Source organism: Monopterus albus, unplaced genomic scaffold, assembly GCF_001952655.1.
Source record: "Monopterus albus unplaced genomic scaffold, M_albus_1.0 scaffold421.1, whole genome shotgun sequence".
Lineage (NCBI taxonomy): Eukaryota > Metazoa > Chordata > Actinopteri > Synbranchiformes > Synbranchidae > Monopterus > Monopterus albus.
Window position 1 is genome coordinate 19,501 of NW_018128301.1, and position 13,080 is coordinate 32,580.

A 13,080-nucleotide genomic window follows, 5' to 3' on the forward strand; every position below is an offset into this window, starting at 1 on the left:
CAAAGAGCAATAAAACTCTGGACCTACTGTAGGCTAATGCCTGTTGTTTAGTCTCTACTGCTGTTCCTGATTCTCTCCAGTGCTGCTTTGCCCTGTTTTTAGGTGCCTTTGATTTGCTTATTTGTGCTGTGTAAAATGTAACGTTCTGATGGAAATTACTCACATATAGTACAAATAGTAATACATTTTCATATTGCAGACAACAATGAAGAACACTGTTTTTTATATTTTTTTATTTTATTCATATTTTTATAATTCAGCATTTTAGTAGTTTTTCAAAACTAATGATCTTAAGACTGTCAGTGAGTCTAGGTTTTTTGTCTTTAAAATTAATACAATAAAGAGTTTCTGCTCTTTATCAAGTAGAAAACATGTGAGAGATGGGTGAATATGTGGCATTAGGTAAAAAAAGGTCAGGGACGTTAGCCTGTCTTAGCCTCCTTGCTTACACTGTGAGTCTCAGAAGTACAACGTGAACAGGCTTTTCATACAGTATTAAAGGACATATAACGCTTACGTTTTAAACTGCAACTCTGTTCATTGATGGAGATGCAAATCCTCTGCTGCTTTGTAAATCTCCTTCCCTAAGTGACAGCAAAGATTTCCCATAGGGCCATTCTAGTCCTAAAGGACTATACCATTATTTGAAACCACGCAAACACACAAATATGTTTGCTGCAAGATGTTACAAAAAACTGTTGCTACTTTTGCGGTTTGCTGTTACTGGCTAAATCACAGTGAGGTGAATGATCGTAGCAGACATTTATTCATCATCATCATCTTCTTCGTCATCATCTTCATCGTCGTCATCGTCATCATCGTTATCATCGTTGTCATCATCGTCCTCCTCCTCTTCATCATCATCTTCGTCTTCATCTTCATACTCCTCCTCCTCTTCATCATCCTCGTCGTCATCCTCATCCTCCTCTTCATCATCATCATCATCTGGGTCAATCTTTCCAGACAAAACGTCCTCAATCCACTGCTCGAGCTCTTCGGCTGTCGGCATGTCATCTTGGTCGTCCATTTCCATCCACACGCTGTCAGCCTGCCAAGGACACGCACATACGTATTAACAAATTGGTTTTGGCAATGCAAAATATGTTTAGCACTGAAGGTGGCATAAAATAGTGATCGATTCCCTACAGCTACTAAACACAGGATGCCCTTTAATGGTGTATTGTATAGTTGTACATATATTATTTAACTTAGTTTGTCAGCATGGCCATAAATAGCCACATTCTTGCTGTATTTCCCATAAATATTGTGGCTTTGTGGCTTATTCCTATTTTGCACACTGCACCTATGTTGTAAACATAGGTGCAGGACAAGTTATGTGAGCCTTTTGCAGCTTTCCAAATAAGCATGACTTTTACATGAATAATTTCAAAAGCTTGTCTCTTGAGTCTGACCAAATGTAAAGACAGAAAGTAGAAATTTCCTTTTAGTTTGATGTGAGAAAATTGTTAGTCAACAGTTGCTTATTTACACAGCAGATATGGAACAATGGTAACATTCAGTTGGATTGTTTTGTGTGTGTGTCCACATGATGAGTCAAAGTCCAGTATTAACTCTATTAGCTCTTTTTCTGGTATTTACCAACTCCTAAGGGGCATATCTGGCTGTTTGGCTGGTACGTGCACCTCTATGTTCACTAACTAGCTGCTAACTGTGTCTGCCTGCCATCTGGCACTGAGCTTTTTTCAATGACACAGACATATTCCATGAACCATGGTGGTGATAGACTGAGCAACACTCCAAAATAACTTGACACCAGGTTTTTGTTTTAGTTTTTGTGAGGGTTAAAGATTGCTTACATCCTCAACATCAACCACACCAATCTGAGGCACAGAGAGGTTGATACGGAAGGTCTTCTCCCAGTATGGAACCAGCTGAAAGTCAGAGGGAAGGACATGGTTAGACTGAAAGACATTTGCAGCAGTTATAGGTATGGACATTGTAAAAGACATAAACTAAACAACATAAGAATCTGTGATGTAAATAATTTGCCTGCTTGTTAAGATACAGTTAGGGTGGGAACTATTCGTACCAGGGGGAAATTGTCAGGGTCGATCCAGATGATGCTAAGGTTGGGGTTGTTGGTGTTCTTACGCGCCACCTCCTTCAGGATTTCCAGGAATTCAAAACCATCTAGGGAAAATTTCAAATGTCAGGTTGGGAAGGTACCCTAAAGTAGCACTTTGATCATTTGTTGTGCAGCTGGTGTAATCACTAAGGGTAAAATATCATTTGGGGCACTAATATGGAAATGTACCTGCGTCGTCTTCTTCAGCAAAGGCAACAATGTGCTCTCCATCAATATCATCCTCCTGTGGACACAAAAAGGGGGATAAGATTGGTTTATCCTATAGTTCCTCTCTAGATTGAATGGCAACAAATGCAGCTTTTATGGGTGAAAAGAATACCTTCAAATTTAAGTACACAAAAATTTCAGATGCCTTACCCAGATTTCATACATGCTGTGAGGCTCAAGCTTCCTCAGAGTGGGCCTGAAGAAAAAAATGGTTAAGATCTGGTTATGTTTACACAGAACGTGGTCACAGGTCATTAGATTATAGAAATGATTGTGACCGACCTGTTAGTGTAGTGCAGGGTCTCACCTGTCATGTTGTTCAATGTATTCAACAAGCTCAGACTCGATGTAGGGCTTTCCTGGAATGGTGACAGATTCCTCCATGAAGGGCTCATAGAAATCTACTTCATTCAGCTTCAGCTTCAGCTTCTTGGCGATCTGAAATGCAAAGTTAAAGCTAGCTGGCCTACTGTTTTTGTTTTTTACATTTTATTAACTATTTGAATTTTATTTTAGCCAAAGCATTTAAATATTGTATTTAGATGAGCATGTTTATATTGTTACAAGCACATAGTTTTCTAATAAACACATGGAAATAAATGCACATAAATATTCGATTTAAACCTTGGGGTCAAATGTGGCATAGAATTTGACAAAGGGGTGGAACTCCTCAGCAGCATCATCATACTCAATGAAATCTGGATGGAGAAAATAAAGAAAAACATTCAGCTCATAACAAGAGCTTCATGTAAAAAGTTGATTTTAAGACTGGTTAAGTATATGATCTGTTAGAAGCTCGGTGTTTAGGTCTTCAACCTACGAGGGGATTTCTCGCTCTTAAAATAGCCGACCAGCTTGATAACCTCATCGATGTTATAGAAGCCCTTCAGCTCCCGCTCATTGTCAATGATCTCCACCGGGTCTTCCATCACCTGACAAGTGAGGTACAACAGGTGTGCTCAGTATATGTATCTTATGCACAAATTTTGTAGTTACACATGTGAACAGCTTGACACAGTACTTGGCCCCATCCTCACATCATAGAGGAACTCCACCAGGGTGTCAGCGGCCAGCTCGCCGTCGTACTCAATGATCTCATTGTTGGCAAAGATGTAGATGCTCTCCACCTCGTCCAGACCTGGAGAGAGGAAAGTGTCTTAGCAACAGCGTTTTTATTGTTTGTTTGATTGTGTTTTTACAGCCAATAACTCACTGCACCATTTTACTCACTCCACAGCCATATTGTCTTGACACCAGTGCTTGAAGTGGGCTGGTCTTGTGTTGAAAAGTGTTCCTCTGTCGAGATGTGCTCCCCCTATTAAAAACCCGGTTTCATGTGGCGACCCCCTCAGTGGCCGTGGTTAGGATAACATTAGGGTTCAGGTTAGTGGAAGCACATCTCAACAGGGAAATGGATCTCAACACGACACCGGCACTTTTTTCTCCCCACTTCAAGCACGTAGCATTTTGGAGTAGTAACTCTTTCAGCACTAGTTCACAGCAGCCACTGTTGGAAAGAAGCTGTGATATGTTTGGTGAACACCTGAGGGCAGAGTTGTTTCAAATATTGTCAGATGCTGAACTTCTGCTTTACTACAGATTGGGCCCCATGTTTCCAAATACATTTCAGTTTCAGTTTTATTATTGATGAATATATTTTTGTCTATCCATCTTTTGTTTTGTCAACTATAGCATTCAAGTATATCAAATGCTCAGACATACTGTATGCTGCTACTGTTATTAGCAGGTTCAAGTCCTCTAAATTGATTGATTGGCTTCCTATTTCATTTAACAATCAGCAGGTTCCAAATGCAAAAAGACCAAGCCAACCACTATTGGCTCAGTAAATGCTGGTCTCCATGCTGATGTATGACTGCGGACAGTTTGTGAGATGTGTAGCACTTAAACAGCCACATTCAATAAAAACATGAGCAGAGACCATGAGAAAAGTGGTGGGATTTGATGGAAGGTGATGATTTACACTGAGCTAGTTTATTTTTGCCGTTATCACCAACAAGGTCTCTGTCAGTGACTGGCGGGCTTACCCAGCTTCTTGGCAACAGCAGAGTCCTTCTTTTCATCCACCATTCCAAATCCAACATCCTCATGTGCAAGATCCTCCAGAACTTGGGCTGCAAGCTGGACAGAAGGACAGAGAGGGAGGTGTGGGGGAGTGTGGACAAGAGGGGGAGTCAGGGAGATAAAGAGAAAGCTGTATTTAGTATCATATGAGTGCCGTTTCCTGACTCTGGCTGATCTTAGAGATTCACACGTCTGCCTATGTCAGACATTTCGTAATCTCAGAGCTCCATTAGAAACATACTTTCAGTTTAATTTACACTAGTAAACCCTTGGCATTTCATCTCATTTTCAAGACCTTTAAAAAGCGAAAGCGTTGGATTGCTGCCTTGCACTTTCTAAATCGGAGTGAAACTGAAGCCAACAATTGACAGCCCCCATAGCTGGTGTGAGAGGAACACGGACAGCTTTCCGGAAGAACAAGAGGGGCAGAACTTGAGCCAACGATGTTGAGAGGCAGAAATGCTGCAACAGGTGTGATGGAAAGGAGAGGAGCTTACAGTCTGACACAGTGAAGCCACTGCATACCAATGCATATTTGCAGGAAAAATGCTGACTTAAGCACATTGAGGTTCTTATTGCTTGTTCTCTTGGCACACTGATAAACTGATCTGTTATTATTTTCCATTTCTTAATGCAAAATTTTCTCCTCATTTAATTGCTTAAAATATGAAGTTACACTCGGAAAGAAATGTCGTACATTTACTTTATTGTACTTAAGTACAATTTTGAGGTATCTGTAATTTACTCAAGCAGTTTCATTTTTTGCTACTTCATGCTTCGACTTCCCTACATTTTAGAGGCAAACTGTACTTTTTACTCACTATATTCACACCGGCTGCAGGGAAACAGCTTTACTGTTTGATTTGCTGTCATTAATACTCACACCCAATGTGTCCATACAGATGCTGTGTACACGTGTTATACTGTCCAAGAGACTGCTCCACCCTATCAACCCTATTGTCTGTACAAGCAGGTAAATAATCCATGGTTGTTTTATTGTTAGGTGACCTCTAGTGAGAAAGAAAGCAAGCGAAAGTCAGGTGATGTACTGTAAAGAGACAAAGTTTATGTAGGAAAGAGGTTGAGGTTGGAGGCCTTGTTGCTGTAGTAACAGAGAAGAGCTTTATTTATATAATAAATGTAGGTAAATCAGTGAATGTTGTATGTTTTGTTCCATTTATTCCAAATATTTCACATTATTGTTAAAGCATTTTAGTTTTTTAGCCTAAAACATCCAGATGCTTATAATGGAACATCAAAGTTTTAAAGTAATTTCTGATCTTCTTAGACCTCCAGACCTCAAAATGGTTGCATCCTTCTGCAAGAACACACTTTTTACCGCGTTTTACAGTTAGCAAGGTCCCCTATGTTTAACATTAAAGTATGCATGATTTGTAGCAGATGTGCTACAATGTGTAAAGACACTGCAGCGGTGCTCAGGGTGACTCACTGTGGCTAAATAAAAACAGCAAATTCACACCTTCCTCTTTCTCAAATTGCTGAATCAGTAAAATGAAGAAAGATTAAAAGCAGGAAGATTTTCCATTTTTCTGTATAAGTGAGCATCCTGGCTTTCCCCCCCTCATCCAGGCAGTAAATAAATAAAAGCTGCTGTAGCACATCGGGACATTGTAGACCAGGCTGTTACATAACACCGTGGTCATTCAGATTCAACAGCATATAAAAGCCACACTAGTGCTAGTGTAACTGCTCTGCTTGTAAGAAGATGATCTGGGATTTTATGCTGAAATTAGTGCGTTATTAGATTTAAATTCTAAAAGAAGTCTCATCCTCTTGTTTTAACTTAAAATGTGCTATTGTTATTCTTTCACTGCAAAACATGGGAGATATATATAATGAAATGCATGAAAAGGTTTTAGAAATCTCCCAGGCACATAAGCTCTACAACAACTTGTGAGGGCAGAAGTGACTAGGACCATCTGTGAATGACTCACTTTGACAGCAGTAAGCCGAAACACAAAGGTGTCACATAACAGTCTCCCACAATCCCACCTGCATTTATCCATCTTGTTTTCGCGAGTTACATGTTCAGTGCAACACACTTTTCAGAGGACAAGCAGCTGACTGAAGTTATTGAGGTTCGACGGTAGGCCTGTAGTAGCAGCTAACCTTATGAGCATCTGCATTCGTAGAATAATCTGTGTTAAAGTGAGAGAGGTGCTAAATAGAATGATAGTTGAATTCTGCTTGGCTGCTCACTGCGAGTGAGCTATCTGCTGGACAACATGCAGTGGCTTTTATAGGATTACTCTGCATTTTTGCAGCAACATTTCAGGAATGTATCTCAAAATCCTGCCAAGTGACTATAGTGAACTACAGGTGCATATACGGTGCTGAAGAGTAGATTTTATTTGGGAAAACTAGTTGATTTGACACACTCCTCTCTTTTGCAGCTGCACTTCAGATCCAGGCCTAGTGCAGTTGGCAGCTGCTTGATGAAGCACTATTGGAGAAAGCCATTAAATCTTTTCACCAAACTAGATTTTCAGATGTGCAAATGTGCTCTGTAGAGGACGATGTGAAAACTCAGTCCTATTTATCTGTAGAGTGCGGCTCGCTTCCAGCATGATTATACTGTAAAGTACAACTTATGAAATTACACAATATATAATACAATTAATATGTGTCAGAAAAGGGTTGTGATGCAATAAATCGACCTGAGAACTGCAGTTCATCATATTCACTCTGCACAAAACTCCTTTCCTGCCTAGGCAACTAGCAGAATATCCAAGGATCATATTGTACTGCATATCCTCTGGTCATACTGTATATATATTACTTACTGCACAGATGCACAGTCATGCCTGTGATCACTGAGAAGTTGTACAGTATTTGGGATAATATAACACTATCAAATGAAGCATTCAACATCCCTTAGGTGACCCATACTGTGACTGTGCAGCAGGCAGCAAAATATGTAGTTTCAAAAACAGTTATAAGCCTTGAAATCAATAGGAAAACCTTTTATTATAAATCCTCTACAAACAACAGGGGGTTTAACATGGAATAAACTGGAGCGCCAGTGTGGTCTGCAAACAAGCATCTCTATCCAACAACACTAATGAGATGTCATCAGAGAATATAACATAACTCCAGCCCCATTTAACGACATCACACCTGACAAGTTAGTTCTTAAGTTAGTGCATGTTTCATTCATTGCTGACTGGGGTATTGATGAAGAAAGGTACGACAAGATCAAGACGTGATGTAGCTCTTGACAGCAGGGTCGCTTAATGGAGGGAATTGTTAAGTACTGACAACCATGCTGCTTGACAGAGGAAAAGTGAAAGTGGTTTTCTTGAAAAAACTTTTAAGCTCTTGTTTTCTATAATTTCCACATGAGTTCATTGCAGATTTGCCCTGAACTGTCTGTGCAGATGGCTCAGAGGTGGTCAAATTTAATAAAAGATGGAAGCCTTTATTTAGTTTGCATTAAATTGGTACTTGGATACGTTTTTAATAGCCTGGTTGCTAACAACAATTATATTGTGTTGTATTGCCACCTTTATCACCATTGCTATTTAAGTGTCTCAGTCTTAATCATATTTGATATTAGTTAATTTTAGCTTTTCAGCATTGTTCTTTAATATATTCACAATTCACAGTTGTCATATCACATGCAAAATATTTCCCAACTGCCAAAGCACTCTGACGTCTGTGAAGGTGTTAACATAAAGATGAAACCCTGTAGTGTTGGCAGATGGACTGTTTCTATTTAAAGCCTCTCAGTGATTTTGACAGCGACAGTATGTGATGATTATGTCTTCCTTATGTCATCGCTGACATTAGAAGTTATGTGGTGTTTTAAACTTTTTTCAGTATTTATAGGTTATGTGCCTTTATAGCATTCTTTGCCCGTTTATCAAATTTTTCTGTAACTAATCAGCCTGCCCAGCAGCTGAATTTGAAGGCTAATGTGGCTAAATTGTTAGCAAATAAAAACAATTTGTTCTCACTAAATAAGGTAAAAACTGTAACATTAGATCATTTTGTATGAGCTGCATTTCTTGTCTCTATAGGTGTTGCAGAGAGAGCAGTGTGAGATTAAGGAGATGTGTGTGTAAAAAGGGTGGCAAGTAAAAGATCTGCTGCAATCTGAGCTGTGTGAGTGCAGTGATTGATGAGTATGGGCATTTACAGTATGTGATATGCCAAAGGTCAAAATGCCAACAGATAGAGAGACAGAGAGGAAAGAAAGCTGAAAGAAGCTAATCGGCATCAAAATTAGCATGAGACCTACAATTTTCCTATTTCAAACATGATCATTTGTGTTTAATCAGTGTAACACATTGCTCTTATTCGTTTAGCTACAGCCTTTGCCTCTTAGTCTTTAATCATATCTTCGGGTGACTCATGCTTCATAATATTTGGACTAAGTCATAAAATGATGAGAAATGTTTTTGGCTAAAGTGCTGCAGGTGAATTAGGTTGTATTTTTTATCTTATTACCAACTCATCTGGTCTGTCAAATCTATCTCATGTCTCCTGAATTTGCTTCCAGTTCATTAAACACAGCATTAGACACCTGCAATTACCCTCGCAGACATTAAATGGAATTGAATAACTGCATGGTGAGAGCTACGTTAAACCCCAAGCTAAAGAAGAAAACCTCGGTGAAATTAAAGTGTTCTCACCTTCAAATGAGCAAATAAATAAATAAAAGGTTTGTCTGAATGTCATGGTGTGACAAAGAAAGCACTGTGTTGGTTCATGCAAAGAAGACATCAGCTGTTTGATTCATGCTTCACAATCACTGACTCATTCACCGGCTGTGTAGGTGTCAGCTCCATCATACTCATTCAGGTGTATAGCACGACTTAGTATACAATGATACTTGAGCTGAGAAACACGTGCCCTCCCAACCTCCTCATCTTGGTTTTGTGGATTTAACAAAGATTTCATATTTACTGTATGTATCTTTACTTCAAGGGGCTAAATGAGATCAGTTCTGCCAACAAAATCCTTGCTGCTTCTTGGAACCTTTGGCTTTTTAATAAAATGCTCACTTCCTTGATCACTGAAATGTGATCATTTTTTTTTTCTAGAAAAGTTTTGTTTTGACAAAGTTTTCATCTTTATACCTTCTGTACAAACACACTTATACTAATCTCCAATATTGTAGGTCGACATGTGAACTAACTGGACACTTTTGTCATTTTACAAAATGAACCATCTTGTCACTGCACAGGGCGGCACAGCAGAGTCAGAGTTGAAATTTGCTTCTTGCAGCTGTGAAGTGAGACTGAATAACGTTGTTACTATGTGTGTTGCACAAGTCATGCACCAGAATTGTTTACATCTGCAGGATAAAAAAAATCTTTTGATACTTATCCCATAAAATACTTGTATTCAAATTGAGAAATGGCATAATTATTTGGTAGAATTTGTTAAATTTAACTCATTCCATTTCTATTCCTGGGTATCAAAGAAAGACCTTCTTGTATGCCTGGCAGTATATGTGAAAACCCAAAGAAAGAGCTACAGGGAGAAAAATCTTCAAATTGTCAAGTATATAGTCACACAAACTGAAAATGTTTTGATTTTGCTTAATGAACCTTCTTGTCTCATACATGTATGGCCCAGGCTTTAAACAAAGCTAGTTTTGGGTAGTGCGCTGTGCTTTAATAATTCATACTCCCTGATTTATGGCTGGTAATGACCACTATTTTAAGCATCCCCTCTAAGCACCTTGAGTACTCTTTCCTGATTGGTTTAATGGTAACAAGTGGCAGGAAGTCAGTAACTGAGCAGCAGTCCGGCAGGGACCTGCTCCAGTAACCATGTCTTTCTCTAGCCAAGAACTGCAACTTGGCAGCACTGATAGAAAATTGATCAGATCCAATAACTTGGGTGTGTAAATGATGGTTTAGGACCCCAGCCTGCACCCACAGGGGTATGTAGCGACATAAAATAGGACAGTGTGTGTTGCCTAAGAGAGGTGACAGTAGCTGCGGGTGAAATAAATAAAACTTTCTTCCTGTCCCAGGAGGGTTTTTAACCTCTTGCCTAACATGCAGCCCTGTCCCAAGCTATTTCCAGAGGTGACATAACGCAGGGTAATGAAAAGTACACTGTGCCTCTGTAAGAGGACACTGCTGCTCCGACAGGCAGAAGATTGCTCTGGTAAACACACTGCATCTGGGACCCACAGTCAGCATCGATTGCGGCTGGTAGAGTCCTTTAGATTTAGTTGTCCAATAAGAATTTCTAGAAGATGCATGGTACATTACATTTTCTGCTGCTGACAGGCTGTAGAACCACCTCTGGAGCAATTTAAGATGAAATGACTGGTTTAAAGGCACTTCTGCAATAGCTGTTGACAGAGGAAGGACTCATTTCCAGTACCTGCCCCATTGTGATTTCTCTGTAGATCCTCTGCACTTAAATTGAACTGTACAGTAAATATGTTTCATGTTTGCATGTGGCAAAGTCATCAATACAGTAGGAAGAAGTACACAATATAAAAATTGTCCTTCTCTGTGCTCCTGGACAGAAAAAAATGTTCTATGTTAAGTCTATATAGTCCCTGATTTATTATGCTCATGTTATTTTGCTCATTTTATTGGTACAGCAAGATATAGTATTACAGTAGCTTGATGAAAGAGGACCATTGTGTTTTTACTGGGTGTGGGTGTATAATTAAGTAAACCTGAGGAGCTACATTTATATATTACATTTAACTGATGCAAAATCAGTAGCATATCACATGAATACTGTACATTAACACATTGTACTTTAGACACTTTGCCTAGCAATGATCACTACATGGATTTGTTTACATAAAATCTATTGCTCCTCAAAGATGCAGCCAACCTAAACCAAATCCTGACAGCTGAAAGGCGTGGGAGGAGGTCATTTCAGATGCTTGGGAGCATACTGAGACCTTTAATAGACAGCAAGTGGTGACACTAAAGCTTCCCAGCTGAACTTACAGGGTCAAAATTTTGTTACCAATACAGTGCACTTACTAAAAATCTCTTTGTTTCAGATGCTGGACTGGCTGTGTTCTTTAGGTTCCATGGGTCAAGGCAAGTTGACTCATTCTGCTGACAATAAGACAGCACGTATAGCTCCCTATCATTCATTCATCATATTGTAGCTCTCTATCTCATGATGCCCTGTTCTCCGAGCTGCCTCTTTCAGGTCAGCATCTATCCAGTCATACTCAGCAGGTTGCCACACCTGAAGATTTCACAAATCCTTCAACTTACTGAATGTTCTGCACTTGTTGTGTTTGCCTTTCTTCCCACTTGTCAACAGCTATAATCCTTCTCATCTGAAACTCTAAGTGTCGGATCCGTGGCTGCATCCAGGAATCCCCGACTGGAGCCAATTTCTTCATGTGAAACCCATTTCTTTCCTTCCCCTAATTCCCACTGTGACCCTTCCCCCACATGGACTACGGATTCATCCAGTGTCATGCTTTGGCAGAGACCCACCTCCAAAGCCAGCTCCTCTATCTGAAGCTGCTTCATGGCACTGCGGTTCCCAGCCACATTTTTATGGTAGTAGATCACCATCACGTCGTACTTCTTCATGATGGACTTGTAGTTCTTGGCAGTGAGGTCATGGACACGGTCTTTGTCATCGTACTCTGGGACCTGCAAGCCCGCCTCTCCCCAGGACAGGGTCCCCAAAGAAAGGAAGACCCCTAAAAACACCCAGCCCCACTTCATGGTTATTGTCACCTGCTGGACAGAACAATGGAACTTCTCAGAGACTTAACTGTTGAGGTGGGGTGGAAGGGGAAAAAATACACTTAAGGCGTGTAACGTTGTCCCTAATGCAGGTTGTTGACAAGCAACTAAAGGAACAAAGTCCACTTCCTGTCCCCCCCAGCTAGAGAAGAGCAGGTCTGTCAGTGCCACCCCTCTTTAAAAAAGGGATACACGTGGTGTTACTGATGCCACTGCCCACAGAAAGAGGTGGGGCCCTTTTTGTGTAGGCAAATTGGTACATGAGTAAGCAAGACACTCATCCAAGAGCTTTGCACAAGTCAGAGGGGCTGGTGTAGCAGACTCCTGAGCAGTGGTCAGAAAAATATCAGTTGGGTGGTAACATGGGAGGAGCTGTGCTCTGCTCATGCAGCCACCTTTTTGAGGTCATGTTTATGAAAAGGGACAATTATTGTGTTGATTGTTTGGAGAGCTTGGTGTCTTGGAGGACTGAAAGTATGGGCCAATGTACGATGAGAGCTTCAAGATGCCATTCCCATATTAAGTTTTGCAGAGGAGCCAGACTCTCGCTAAAAATAAGGCATCAGTGGGTCATAACTGCGGACAAGATGGCGTTCCCGCAGTGGGTCACAGGGTAGATATGTCATGAAGGCACAGATGGACAGAGAAAAATGAAGATACAGACTCCAACATACACGAGTGTTGACAGTCTCCCATCCAAAGCAAATCCCAGAATGATATCTGACTGGCTAAAGTCACAGTGAAGTAAGAATTGCTTGCTTGATTGCAGCTTGTTAAACGCTGACTCTCCACACCATAATAGTTGTCCATGCAGAATTCAGTTTTGAAATCAATTAAAAATCTATTTTTTTCCAGGATAATTCATTGTCCTACACAATTCCTGCACAGGAGGCCTTCATATATTCCTAACGCTGTTGTTTATCTACATATAACGATTAACACTTAAAATAGTCCAGGTAGAAAATG

At 40.2% G+C, this 13,080-nt stretch overlaps 1 protein-coding gene across 1 annotated transcript; it reads right to left on the bottom strand.

Moving 5' to 3' along the window:
- Nucleotides 1-327: 327 nt before the first annotated feature.
- Nucleotides 328-12,093, bottom strand: casq1b (calsequestrin 1b). Its single transcript, XM_020586787.1, has 11 exons — nt 11,857-12,093; nt 4,360-4,453; nt 3,352-3,452; nt 3,135-3,246; nt 2,939-3,012; nt 2,622-2,752; nt 2,465-2,510; nt 2,276-2,330; nt 2,051-2,151; nt 1,818-1,892; nt 328-1,048 (listed from the first exon to the last, which is right to left on the bottom strand). Exons 1-11 carry the CDS (start codon nt 12,091-12,093, stop codon nt 764-766), a joined length of 1,311 nt encoding a protein of 436 aa, XP_020442443.1. The 3' UTR covers nt 328-763.
- Nucleotides 12,094-13,080: the final 987 nt, after the last annotated feature.

Coding starts and splice junctions, on each gene's coding strand:
- casq1b (XM_020586787.1), bottom strand. CDS start 12,093: ATGAAGTGGGGCTGGGTGTTTTTAGGGGTCTTCCTTTCTTTGGGGACC. Junction 3,013..3,134: donor TAAGAGCGAGAAATCCCCTC/GTAGGTTGAAGA, acceptor TTCTCCATCCAG/ATTTCATTGAGTATGATGAT. Junction 2,753..2,938: donor ATGCCACATTTGACCCCAAG/GTTTAAATCGAA, acceptor TTTGCATTTCAG/ATCGCCAAGAAGCTGAAGCT.